Source organism: Bidens hawaiensis, unplaced genomic scaffold (assembly GCF_021521415.1).
Source record: "Bidens hawaiensis isolate Kalapana, Puna unplaced genomic scaffold, B.hawaiensis_p1.1 tig00000369_1, whole genome shotgun sequence".
In the NCBI taxonomy this organism is placed as follows: Eukaryota; Viridiplantae; Streptophyta; class Magnoliopsida; order Asterales; family Asteraceae; genus Bidens; species Bidens hawaiensis.
In genome coordinates this window covers 4259741-4273180 of record NW_027491028.1, presented here as the reverse complement: position 1 = coordinate 4273180, position 13440 = coordinate 4259741, and the positions used below count along the sequence as shown (strand labels likewise).

The 13440-nt window shown below is 37.0% G+C and overlaps 1 protein-coding gene across 1 annotated transcript; it reads left to right on the top strand.

Moving 5' to 3' along the window:
* Positions 1 to 3175: 3175 nt before the first annotated feature.
* On the top strand, positions 3176 to 13181 carry LOC143624317 (nuclear pore complex protein NUP98A-like). Its single transcript, XM_077095013.1, has 14 exons — positions 3176 to 3230; positions 3377 to 3452; positions 3564 to 3647; positions 4741 to 5025; positions 6099 to 6566; positions 7107 to 7334; positions 8386 to 8981; positions 9087 to 9162; positions 9270 to 9312; positions 9405 to 9534; positions 9612 to 9728; positions 9811 to 9982; positions 12142 to 12204; positions 12307 to 13181. The coding sequence occupies exons 3-14, from the start codon at positions 3629 to 3631 to the stop codon at positions 12951 to 12953; spliced, it is 2844 nt and encodes a 947-aa protein (XP_076951128.1). The 5' UTR covers positions 3176 to 3230; positions 3377 to 3452; positions 3564 to 3628; the 3' UTR covers positions 12954 to 13181.
* Positions 13182 to 13440: the final 259 nt, after the last annotated feature.

The following is a 13440-nucleotide window of genomic DNA, read 5'->3' as shown; positions in this document are numbered from 1 at the left end:
GGTCCAACAACAAGTTCAAACTTTTTTTTAAAGGAAATACGATAAAAAAAATTTGGTTATTGTATAAAACACGGTAAAAACAAATTTGTTTGCATTGTATGAAATGATAAAAAAAATTGGAGTTATCTCTAAGTTTTTTTGTCTATATCCGCCATATCTTCAACCTGAATGTTAATCTTCCTCTTGTTCAAATAGCAGGGACGTACTAGATTTTATAGAGTTAAGCCCGTTAGAATTAATCATTAGGGTTAAGAGTCTTTTGTCTCTCTATATAGGATCATAACACCCTCCGCTCATTTCCAAAGTTTCAAGAGATTATTCGTCTCAAAGGATGAAGGCACCATCCAAGTCCCATTTGGTGTCATATTATGTTTAACTTTTGTTCTAGGCTTAGACCAATATGTTTATCTGTTGTCTATGTCGGGCAAATTATTATTCCATACAAAACAAGTATAGATAGTTTTGCACATGTATAATAGATTAATATCAATGTCACTTTAATTGTACATATCTTTAACCCAATCAAGAACCACTTAACAATCTTACATTGAAGGTAATGTGTCCCATGCTTTAATTGACATATTTTCTCCTTCTTACATACCTTTTCATTTTTATACTTATTCTTTCTTTAATTACATTCATCTTTTAACTATACACAAAAAAGTACTATGAATTTATAGTCACACACATTTATGACTAGCCTCTCATATGCCTTAACTTGAAATTTTTACCAATTTTATGTTCATAAATGGTCTCATACGATATCTTTTAACAAATAAAGTAATAAATAGTATACCCAATGCTTCAAAGTGGGGTACTAACAATGGATACATTACATTATCAATAATAACATCGCTAGTAAAATTCACATCGAAGCGTGAAAAAATAATCTTAATCTATAATTAATATTAATTAGTGTATGATAACATTAATCCCGTATAATACATGATCAAAATTCACCATCTGTTTAACTTTTTACAAATCTAGTGTGTTTAATGTGCTACCTTTTTATATGTTCAAATAGTGTAGAATGTTAAGTTAATATTACAAAAAAACCATATAATTAATCCTATGATATTATTACTAAGCGTTTAATTTGTGTTGGTAAAATTGTTCTCGAGAATGCAATAATGACAAATAAATATAAATTACAAATTCATGCCCGCACCCATCCAAATCAATACATTATAAATTGAATCATATGTCACTATTAGTTAGCGTTTGTTATGCAGTAATGACAGGCGGAATGGAATGATTCATTACATGGGAATGAAATAAGAGGTGTTTGGTTGCATAATGGAATGGAATCATCCATTACACATGGAATCCCATTCCATCAAAACAATTCCTTCCCACCCCCTTCTTTTTTTTTTCATTCCATTCCTCCTTCAACCTACTTTCTCAACAACACCATCATCTAACAACCACCGCCACCACCACCACCACTACCATAGCCACCACCATCATTTGACCACCACCGCCACCGTCACCACCACCACCACCTTCGTCGCCACCACCGTCGCCGCCACCACCACCTGACCGCCACCGTCGCCATCACCACCTCCACCACCACCACCTTACCACCAAAGCTACCACCGCCACCATCGTCGCCATAACCACGGCAACCATTGTCACCGTCGCCACCCGACCATAACCGTCACCACCACTATCACTGCTTGGCCACCACCACTGTCATCACCACCCTACCATCGCAATCACTACTAATGCTACCATCGCTTGACCACCACCACCACAGCCACCACCCTCGTGGCTTGACCGCCACCACCATTTCATCTCCAGAGCTACCACCACCGTCACCATTTCAGTTTTTTTTTTTTTTTTTTTTTTTTTGTAAAAATATATATATTTTGGGATAGGAATATTTTTATTATTTCTATTTCATTCCTAAAAATTTTTTCGGATACCAAACAACATAAATTAATTATTCATTTCATTCTCATATGTTAACCAAACAAGACAAAGGAATGGTAATGATCCATTTCATTCCTTCTCCCATTCCATTCCCCCTTCATTCCATTCCTTTCAACCAAACATACCTTTATGTTTTTTAAGAATCATACTATTGGATCTCATGGAACATCAACGGGTTAGGATCGAACCTAATAACTTATTTAACAAAAGCAAAGTAACCATCCAGTTCTAATGGGTTATGTCAACGGGTTAGCAAATATTCGAACCCAAGTCCTCAAATTAGGAAGCTAGATTGTTTACCACTAGACTAAAGTTTCATTTTGTTTTTGGGTTCACTCACAAAATATATATGGGTTCATTCTCATGTTTTCTATCGGTATTATATATAAAATTCCAAACTCAGTTGGTTCCTATGAACCCGGTGTCGTCAACGTAGATCCGCCCCTGGCAGGGACGTAGTAGATTTTATAGAGTTAAGCCTGTTAGTACTAATCATTATGCTCTATATAGGATCATAACACCCTCCGCTCATTTTCAAAGTTTTAAGAGATTATTCGTCTCAAAGGATAAAGGCACCATCGAAGTCCCATTTGGTGTCATATCATGTTTAACTTTTGTTCTAGGCTTAGACCAATATGTTTGTCTGTTGTCTATGTCGGGCAAATTATTATTCCATACAAAACAAATATAGATAGTTTTGCACAAGTATAATAGATTAATATCAATATCATTATAATTGTACATATCTTTAACCCAATCAAGAACCACTTAACAATCTTACATTAAAGGTAATGTGTCCCATACTTTAATTGACATCTTTTCTCCTTCTTACATACCTTCTCATTTTTATACTTATTCTCTCTTTAATTACATTCAATTTTTTAACTATAGACAAAAAAGTACTATGAATTTATAGTCACACATTTATGACTAGCCTCTCATATGCCTTTAACTTGAAATCTTTACCAATTTTATGTTCCTAAATCATAAATCATAATAGTAGTCTCATACGAAATTTTTTAACAGCGTCTTCCCAAGTCTATATGTGACGGGATTTCAATCATCTCTTATCTCTTGTCATTCGAAACCCTCCATGCCGTCCGCACCGACACCGAAACTTAAATCGACAACCTCTTTCGAAAGAGTCAACCGAGCGATGACTAATCCTAAAGCGGGTGGTTATTATTAACTTGTTATACGTAATTGGAAATGATATACGGGGTGTGGGTGTCAAACGGCTTGTTTACCATTACCACTCTCATCTATCCATCTTCTTGATCCACGATCTTCGTCGTTAGGTATGATCGTAACCCTAGCTTTCAATTATAATTATACGTGTTTTACTCTCGATTATCACCTTTCTTTCTATACGTCAATTTCGCTATTATCTGTTCGTATCTATCTCTTGACGGTTATTATTTTTTAATTGTTGAACGGATTACAGTTTGAATTCCAACAGATACGATTAGCTGGTTGAGATTGAAGATATTTGATTACGGTGTAATGGAGGATGCGATGATGTGTAAGTTTTCGATATTGGATCGATCTGCTTCATTCGTTTGAAGTTATTTGTTTGTGTATGTTAATTCAATATGCTTTGTAGTTAATACATGTATTGAATGTATCTACAGGATTTGAGATTAGGAGGTTATTGTTGAATTGAAGGTGTAGTGAATCAATAGGAAGGAAAGGAATCATGTTTGGTGCTAGCAGCCGTAAGTTTCGTTTTCCTTCTTTCGAATTTCTTTCGCTTTCCTGCAAAATGTCGTATGCGATTCCACAAATTCATGTATTTCTGTTTTTAATGGGATGTTGTGTTTGGTTATAGGTTAATGTAGCACTAGAGTCTTAACACCGTTAATATATACTATTGATTTTAGCTTATCGAGACTTCCAATTGGTTTGTTCGATAATGGCATTCCTGATACTTTGACCTCCATGAAAACTATTCTTTAAATGATAAATGGCAGTTAAGAACCAAGTGGTGGCTTGAGCTTTTAGTGAGGCAAGCCTCTTATTTATTTATTTATTTTTTTTGTATGAGCTGAGCTTTAAACATACATATTTCTGTGTCCAAAATAGAGAAGAATGAGGCATGGTGACACAATAAACTCTTTTCCCTCAACAAGTGTTTATTAATCTTTGATATGATTTGTGTTGTATATAGTAGTGTATTATTCTGGTCAAACATAGTCATGTCTATTATTTATGTTTTCTTTATTATATATCCATGCAACATAGGTTAATGCTCGAGGATAGATTTGAAACAAATGGTTTCATTAATTAGCTCATGAAATTTCTTGTTAAGTGAGTGAGACAAAGGTGTATTCTTCTCAGTTAAAACTTAAAAGGCTTGATGAAAAATTATATAGTTTGTATTTTGGCCAGGTAGAAAGGTTGCTAAATATGTACACGGACGCATGCTGTAAATTAACTGTTACTTGCACTTAATTTGCTATTAGAATATGCCATATTTAATCTTTTCACCATTAAAAAGTATAGAGACACTAGATAGAGGATGCTTGTTCCATGTTTTTGTGTTAATATTCTGAGATGACAGTGTGACACATTGATTTCTTAAGATCTATTTAATCGTGATGCTGTTTATTGCCGATGTTGAATGTGGACCATCCTAAACATACTTGTTGACATGCACAATACAATGTATCATGCTGACTGGATTAAATCATGCTTGTTGGATATGGACATTGTATGCCTGGTTCTCGGAACTTGCTTCTATAAAATGTATCTTTTTTACATTTGATCAGAAACTTCGTTAATGTAATTGCTTTTGGTTATATAAAACAGCTTTTGGGCAGTCATCTAATAGCCCATTTGGGTCTCCATCAGTTTTTGGGCAGACTAGTAATGCAAATAACAACCCATTTGCTCCAAAACCATTTGGTAGCTCGTCTCCCTTTGGTTCACCAACAGGAGGTTCTATTTTTGGTGGCACGTCTACTGGTGTGTTTGGCGCCCAAGCTTCCTCACCGGTTTTTGGTGTTTCATCAGCACCTGCTTTTGGGAGTTCAATGCCTGGTTTTGGAGCTTCATCAAGCCCAGCATTTGGTGCTTCATCAACTTCTTTTGGTGGTAAGTACATTTATCAACCTTTTCTAAGTTTAGTCTTCAAATAATGTACTTGATTATCAATATGAATTTAGACTCGGTCTTTCATGTCAATGTTGGTCCCGTGAAGACTGAAGATATCTGAAGTAATGTGTGTGCATTTTCTGGTGTCATTGGTTAGGATAAGCAATCACATTTGATGCTTATGTAATCCACTTTAGTTTCAAGATGTAGTATTTGGTGATTTTTTCATCTCTCCTTGCAACCAACATTGTTGTTCAAACTTGCAAGAGGTGGTTTTTGTTGAGAAAGTAGTTTTGCTAGAGACCGGCTCAGGGTCTTAGTTTTGAGTGTCTCACATTTGGTGGGTTACACATTTTGGTTTTAAAGTGTGCGCATTGGGAACACATAATGCATGCATCACATGATGCGGTGATGAGATCACTATTTATGATGCACGCATCACATGGTATGATCTGATGCGATCTTGTGATGCGGCACCTTATGCAGTTGATTGCCATGGGTTTATGTCTGTTTAAATCTGATCTCCGATTGAGAAATAGGTTTGAGAATTTGAACAAATCTTTCCAGAGATGATAAATTATCTTATATTTTAGTGTTTAAATGTTAACAAGTTCAAACAGCATCTGTAATTTTTTATTTAGTAATTAAAGCCTCACATATTGGCTTTTGGATCAAACGCGTTGATCACCATCTCTCTTGTTAAACCAAGACATTGTGCATATCATTTATATTATAGTAGCCTGGAGAATAATCTTCCTTATAACAACTTCATATTTAGAAATCAAAAGGTTGGTCACATTTTTGAATGATCACTTTCTTTAAGAGTTTCTTGATTTGCTTTTTTCTTTTTCTTTCCTCATCACTTAAAGCACACACCTGATTGTGGTATAATAACATCAGTTTCATATTTCTTATCCGATTGCAGTGTTCAAATAATCTTTAGATTATGAACTTTGGTTTAACATCTTATTCTCATTTATGTATTCTGCATTAGCTTTAGCCTTTAGTATTCCCCTCATTTCTCTTTTATCTCTTATATCTGATTTCGGCACCTCCTATATTCTAAATCACAGGTTCATCTGTGTTTGGGCAGAGTCCTTCATTTGGTGGCTTTGGATCCACTACACAGTCAAGTCCTTTTGGAAGCTCATTTCAGCAGCAATCACAACCTGCTTTTGGAAACAATCCTTTTGGCTCTTCACCTTTTGGAGCTTCAAGTCAACCTGCATTTGGTGCCACAAGCACATCTGCATTTGGTGCTACAAGCACACCGGCTTTCGGTTCTACATCAACCCCTACATTTGGTAACACAGGCTCTGCCTTTGGTGTTTCTAGCACCTCTGTTTTTGGAACTAGTACACCAGCTTTTAGTGCATCAAGCACGCCTGCATTTGGGTCATCACCTACACCTGCTTTTGGTGCTACTTCATCTCCTTTCAGTTTCGGGTCAAGTCCAGCATTTGGTCAATCAACTTCTGCATTTGGAAGTAGCCCATTTGGTGCTACTACCACAACTTTTGGGGCTCAAAGCTCCCCCTTTGGTAAGTTTCCTTCTCTATAGGACTGTAGACAATCCGAACGAACATGAACGCACAGATTCGTGTTCATTTGTTCGTTTAACTTTACCCGGACAAACGATCGAGCAAGATCCGTTAAAGGAACAGGATTTTCTTGTTTGTATTCGTTCATTAAGAAAATGAACTTATTCATGATTGTTTATGCTCGTTCGTTAAAAGTATAAACGAACGGTTCACGAACGTAAAGGGACAGTCAACATAAACAAATACCAATCAAAAGTAACTATGAATGTTAATATGTTGAACCTAAGAAGGTAGTAAAACTAGACTAAATTGTAGTGGGCCTAACAAATAAGTGAATAACAATAAATGAATACATAAAGTAATGAGCCTAACGATAAGTTTTGTTCATGTTCGTTCTTTTATTAAATAAACGAACATAAACAAACTTCGAGCCGAACGGTTCCCAGTTCGGTTAATTTACATGCCTACTTCTCTATATAGCTGCTTGTTAATTTAAAATGTTTACTTACTAAAACTTTGTTGCTGTACACAAACATTCAGGAGGTCAAACCACAACACCCGCACTTGGGAGTCCCGGGTTTGGTCAACCAGCATTTGGAAGTCAACGTGGAGGAAGTAGAGTAGCTGCATATGCTCAGACACCTGATGCCGACAGTGGTAGTGGTACACAGCCTGCTGGAAAACTTGAGTCAATATCCGCCATGCTTACCTACAAAGAAAAAAGTCATGAAGAACTTAGATGGGAGGACTATCAGTCGGGAGACAAAGGTAGTATTCATAGGTTTGTAAACGTACCAAACGAACACAAACCAAGCATGTTCGTGTTTAATCGTTTATGTTCGTTTGTTTAGTTTTAACCGAACACACGATCAAACACGAACAATTAAACAGATGGGGTTATCTTGTTCGCGTTTGTTCGTTAAGAAAAGTAACCTATTCGTGTCCATTTATGTTCGTTCGTTAACAGCATAAACGGACGGTTTATGACAGTAAACGAGCGAACATAACTGAACATAGATGAAAGAATGTAACTGAGCTCAAACCAGGTAAGAGTGATGTGGAGAACACTGTGTTGGGTCTAAAAAGTTGCTTAAGCTAAAGTGGTAATGAGTTAAAAAGTTTAAAATGAATATATTAATGAACGTAAACAAACCAAGTTAAACAACCGTAAACTAACGAACATAAATGAACGTAAGCTAAAGAGCATAAATGTATTTATGTGTGGGCCCTCGGGTGGGCAAAAGTGAAATTGCACTAATTTTGACGTTATTTTACTATTTTTGTGAAAATAACGTTAAAAGCGGCGGAAGGTTAATCAGGCATCATGTGGTGGTGTTGATGGCCGATAGACAAAGGTACATGCACCAATCAGCCGGTGGCCAGATGGTTGAGTGTTATGTGCCTTATGTCCAAGGCTTGATGCAAAACTACTATTGAGCCGGGGGTCTCACCGGAAACAACCTTTCTATTCCTAGGGGGTAGAGGTCTCCTCAGACCCTACCATAGCTTTGCTTTTGGTGGGATATACTGAGTACGATGAGTACGATGAAGCTAAAGAGCATAAATGAACTTAAATGAACTAATGTTCATGAACATAAATGAACAAACGAGACACGTGTTCATGTTCTGTCTTGTTCGTCATCAAGTGGTCATGCTAGAGAGATAAACAGTCATGGATAACTGAGAGGAGATCCTTACAATAAACGAACAGTTTATGTACTGTTCCCTGAATGTTTGGTTTGTTTACAGTCCTAATCTCGTTGTGATCCACTCTTACCACCTTTTCTATTGTTTCCTGTTTTTTTTCCTTTTGTTTCAGGTGGCCCGAATCCTGCAGGCCCATCTTCATCTGGAATGGGCTTTAATGTAACCCACACACAGCCAACAAACCCCTTTGCTTCTTCCTCACCTGCAAATCCATTTTCTTCCTCAGCATCTACCAACCTGTTTGCCCCAAAGACCCCAACTTTTGGTACCTCGGGGTTTGGGACATCAACTCCGTCAATTGGTTCTTCACCTTTTGGTTCTGTAGCATCTAGCCCTTTTGGGTCTACACCTACACCAGCACCATCCGTATTTGGGTCAACCCCTGCGTTTGGATCTACAACATCTTCTCTTTTTGGAACAACCAGTTCATCAACATTTGGAACCTCAACATCTTATTTTGGTACTCAAGCTCAGGGAACAACTTCATCGTTTGCTACTGGCCTTAACTTTGGAAGCACTCAATCATCCCCCTTGTTCCAGTCAACCACACTCCCTCTTGGTCAAACAAGTTCACCTTTTGGGCAGACTGCCCCGTCTTTTGGGCAGAGTGCTCCCGCTTTTGGTCAATCAAATGCTTTTGGAGGAAACTTGTTTTCAAGCACACCTTCATTACTTAGCACAAACGGCATGGTATTCAATCAGACACCTGTAAGTTACCTTTGATTAAAAAAACATTCATCTGTGAATACATTTGTGACTTGTAATGCTTCTGTTCGTGTTTAGTATACTTATTTCTGTTGGTTATACATGCAGCCTTCTCTTTCAAATCCCTTTCAGACGGCTCAATCGACTCCAAATCAAGGTGGTTTTGGATTTGCGACACCTGCAGGTGATTGAATACATTTTAAATTGTCTTTAATTTTTGACTTTTTTGGATCCTTCTGTTTATTTATCCGCAATTTTTTTTTTCACATTCTCATATGTTCTTATTAACAGGTAGCACAGCAAACAATTTTGGTCAGAGTAATTTCGGACAACTGTATGTGTTACCACTACCCACTTGCGCGCACATGCGTTTATATATTTTATTTGTATTGTTCCAAATTTCTCAATGCATCCTTAATGTGGCAGGTCTGCCAATCAGATTCCGCAACCACAGTCAATTACAAATCCTTTTGGAACTCTACCAGCAATGCCTCAAATGTCAATTGGGCGTGTGGAAAACGCACCTTCAATTCAGTATGGAATTTCTAGTTTGCCAGTAAGTATTATATAAAATGCAATCACTCGGTTAATATGACTGCGTTAGCTTACGTTTATTTTTCTTAACATCTATAGGTTGTTGATAAGCCTGCTCCTGTAAGGATGTCATCTGTGTTGACTTCTAGACATCTTTCTCAAAGGCGGATTAGGTTGCCTGCAAGGAAATATCTCCCCAGAAATGACAGTTCAAAGGTTTAATGTCACTTTTTACCTTTTACTTATCTTGCTTGTTTTTCATGACAAAAAATCTTGTTTAATAATTTGATTTGTGCAGGTTTCATTTTTCAGTGATGAAGAGACAATTAGTACACCCAAAGCAGATGCTCTTTTCATCCCGAGAGAGAATCCAAGAGCTCTGGTTATTCGCCCTATGGAACAATCGCCTATAAAAGTATCTGCGGAAAAACTGAAAGAAAAAAATGCATCTTCTCCAGCACAAGCTAATGGTAAAGTTTCCTGCTAATATATTGTTTTAGGAAAAAGTATATACAAATCTAGGTGTAATTAAATGTGAAAATTTTAAAACTTTCTAGATTGTATAGATTTACCAAAATTCTAATTTTATAATCAATATAGTCACCAAATTCCAATGAACATTTTAGTAATTTTATAATTAGTATATAGTCACCAAATTCCAATGAACATTCTAGATTGTATCAATCTATAGGGGTGTGCACGGAAGCGAAGTAACCCTACTGTAACTGAAATAACTGAAGTAGCCGAACTGAAATAACCGAACCAATAAAAAATTGACGGTTTGGTTTTATGTTCTTTCGAAAACTGATTTTTTGGGTGTTGTTTCAATTTTGCTATCAACCAAAACCGAAAACGCTGACTGGGCTGCTTGGAACCGAACCCAATGAAATACCGATGGTTTGGTTTTAAGTTTTTTGAAAACCGATTTTTGGTTTGGTTTTGGTTTTGCTGTCAACCAAATCTGAAAAAAACCGAACCTGACCGATTTGAACAGAATCGAAATGATCGACTTCAAGTAATTTATAAGTTAATAAATGGCGTAGGCCCAAAATTTTAATTTCAAATGTATAATTAAGTAATCACTAACTAACAAAAAAGAAATTAGGTCCAAAATTAGGCCCAATTTCAGTATTTCGGGCCTTTTCTTCTGCCCAAAATTTCAAACTCAAATGACATAACCGCAACTGAACCAAACTCTTTGTGCCAACCCTATACAAAAATACCCAAAAACCGAATTTTGGTTTTTGGTTTTTGGTTTGAGCTCAAAACCCAAACCAATCCATGCACGCCCGTGAATTTACCTGCATTATTGATTAAAGACAGAATTACAGAAGTTGTCCTTTATGTTTGTATCAAATTTCAGTCGTTGTCCTTTATCTTCAAAATTGATATGTTTTGTCCTTTACGTTTCCAAATTCAACAACGTTTGTCCTTTAACCCTAACTCAGTTAGTTTTTTTCGTTAAGTCATGTCATGTGCATTGCACATGAGGGCAAATTGGTCTTTTTTACATGTTAAAAGAATAATATGTTAAATAAAATAAAAACAAAAATCTCATTCTCTTTCTAACTATCTACTCTCTCTCTACCAAACCCCCAAGTTAATTCCCTTATCTTCTTCGGCGATTTAGAAACACCACCATCACAATACACCGATTTAGTATGTGGCCACCATTCAACCTCCGGTGCTGATCTGTTTTTGAAACCATCACCATCTCAGCAAACCACCTCCGTCGTAAACGCCGTCCAAAACCTCGTTCTCAGTTTCGCTTCAAATAGTAATATGGATAGTAACAATTAATGCTCAAGACGATAGGGCTTTTGTTCATAATGCAAAAACGAGTAGATTGGTGTTTTACTTATCTCGAATTGGTGTTCGAATCATATTAATGAGCTCGCCGGAGTTCGTGCAGCGGCAGCAACGAAATACGGTGGGGGTAAATGGGGGTTTTTGAGGGCTGATGACCATAAGTCATAACAGACACAACTTCGGGAAGATCGTGAGTATTATCTGGTAACCAGGGGAAACTAACTCTTTTTAAATGAATGTCTGCAATTGCTTATAATTATTTTAGTATCCTTTTTAAAAGATTGCATCTTCATGGATTTAAAAAGTGCGTCTTCATGGAGTAAGCTACGAGGCTTTCTCCTGGAGAGGATATTGATGAATGGCTTACTTTCAAGTTTCAACACTATGGATTTCTTTCTTCACTAGGTGAATCTTCTTTGGAAGACCCCACCAGGTTCTTTCATTGGGTATGGTTTTGATTTGGTTTATGTACATCTAATCTGAAGATAGTGGGGAGGAGATAGCAGTGGTTTTAGACGGTGGTGGTTGTTGTAGGAAGTTGGTGGTGGCAGCCTTGCAGATGGTGGTGGATTAATTATTAAAAATATTTATTAAATAAATAGTAAAAAGACCAATTTGCCCTCATGTGCAATGCACATGACATGACTTAACGAAAAAAACTAACTGAGTTAGGGTTAAAGGACAAACGTTGTTGGATTTGGAAACGTAAAGGACAAAACATATCAATTTTAAAGATAAAGGACAACGACTGAAATTTGGTACAAACATAAAGGACAATTTCTGTAATTCTGTCTTGATTAAATTTGTTACTTGAATTCAGGTCAATATACCGAGTTCACTTATACCACTCACCAAAACGACCGTGCTACAGATAACGGGAATAGTAAGATCATTTTTTTCATCACCTTGCTATCTACAAATACAGTTCTGTGTTTAATTATCTTTAATGTCTATTTCATGTCTTATTAACCTCAACTTCACGCAGGAAATCATTCTGAAAACGGTGCTTTCAAGGAACAAACGTCTCCTGTCAAAATAACCCAAAAAACAAACGGTGCACATGAGGACCCAAAATCTGACTCGTACATCAGCTTAACCGGTCACCGAGCTGGGGAGGCAGCAATTGTTTACGAACATGGGGCCGATATCGAAACACTCATGCCCAAACTCCGCCACTCAGATTACTACACCGAGCCACGGATCCAAGAACTAGCCGCCAAAGAGAGGGCGGAACCCGGTTTCTGCCGCCGCGTGAAGGACTTTGTTGTCGGGCGGCATAATTATGGAAGCATCAAGTTTTTTGGGGAAACCGATGTGAGACGTTTGGACCTCGAGTCTCTTATCCAGTTTAATCACCGTGAAGTGATTGTTTATATGGACGAGACCAATAAACCGCCTGTTGGACAGGGCCTCAATAAGCCTGCTGAGGTAACCCTTTTGAATATAAAATGTGTTGATAAAAAGACGGGCCGCCAATTAACTGAAGGACCAAGAGTTGAAAAGTATAAAGAAATGTTGAAAAGGAAGGCTGAGGACCAAGGTGCCGAGTTTGTGTCGTATGATCCGGTTAAAGGAGAGTGGAAGTTTCGAGTTAGCCATTTCAGTCGGTATGGGCTCGAAGATGCGGCCTGAATGATGTTATCGCTTTTGTGGTGAAAAGTTGTCTTGTTTTTCTGTTTGCATGTTTTTGATTTTGAACACTGGTTTGTATAGAATATGCTGGTTTGTGGGTACTATGTACATACAATCCAAAGTGCAAACATCTGCTATAATGTGAGGTTTTTGGACCGATTACTTGAATAACTGACACGATCGGTGGGAATGTGGAAAAAGAGAGAGATCCATAACCTAAAAGTATATAATAATTTTTGGGAATAGGAAGTTAACTTTTGAACCTTATGATTATAGTTCTGAAGAACCGTGCTGCTCCACACTCGTTAGTCGTTACAAACGCATAAATCGGTAAAAACAACCGAAACTACAATACATATCACAAATATAAGCAAAAGTATCATGTACCGAATGTTACAAAGGAACTAGCTGCTACTGATAGGTCTTACAAGAATGAAGAAAATATAACTTCATATTTGAAACTACTTGTAGGAAATTTGCAGGAAAT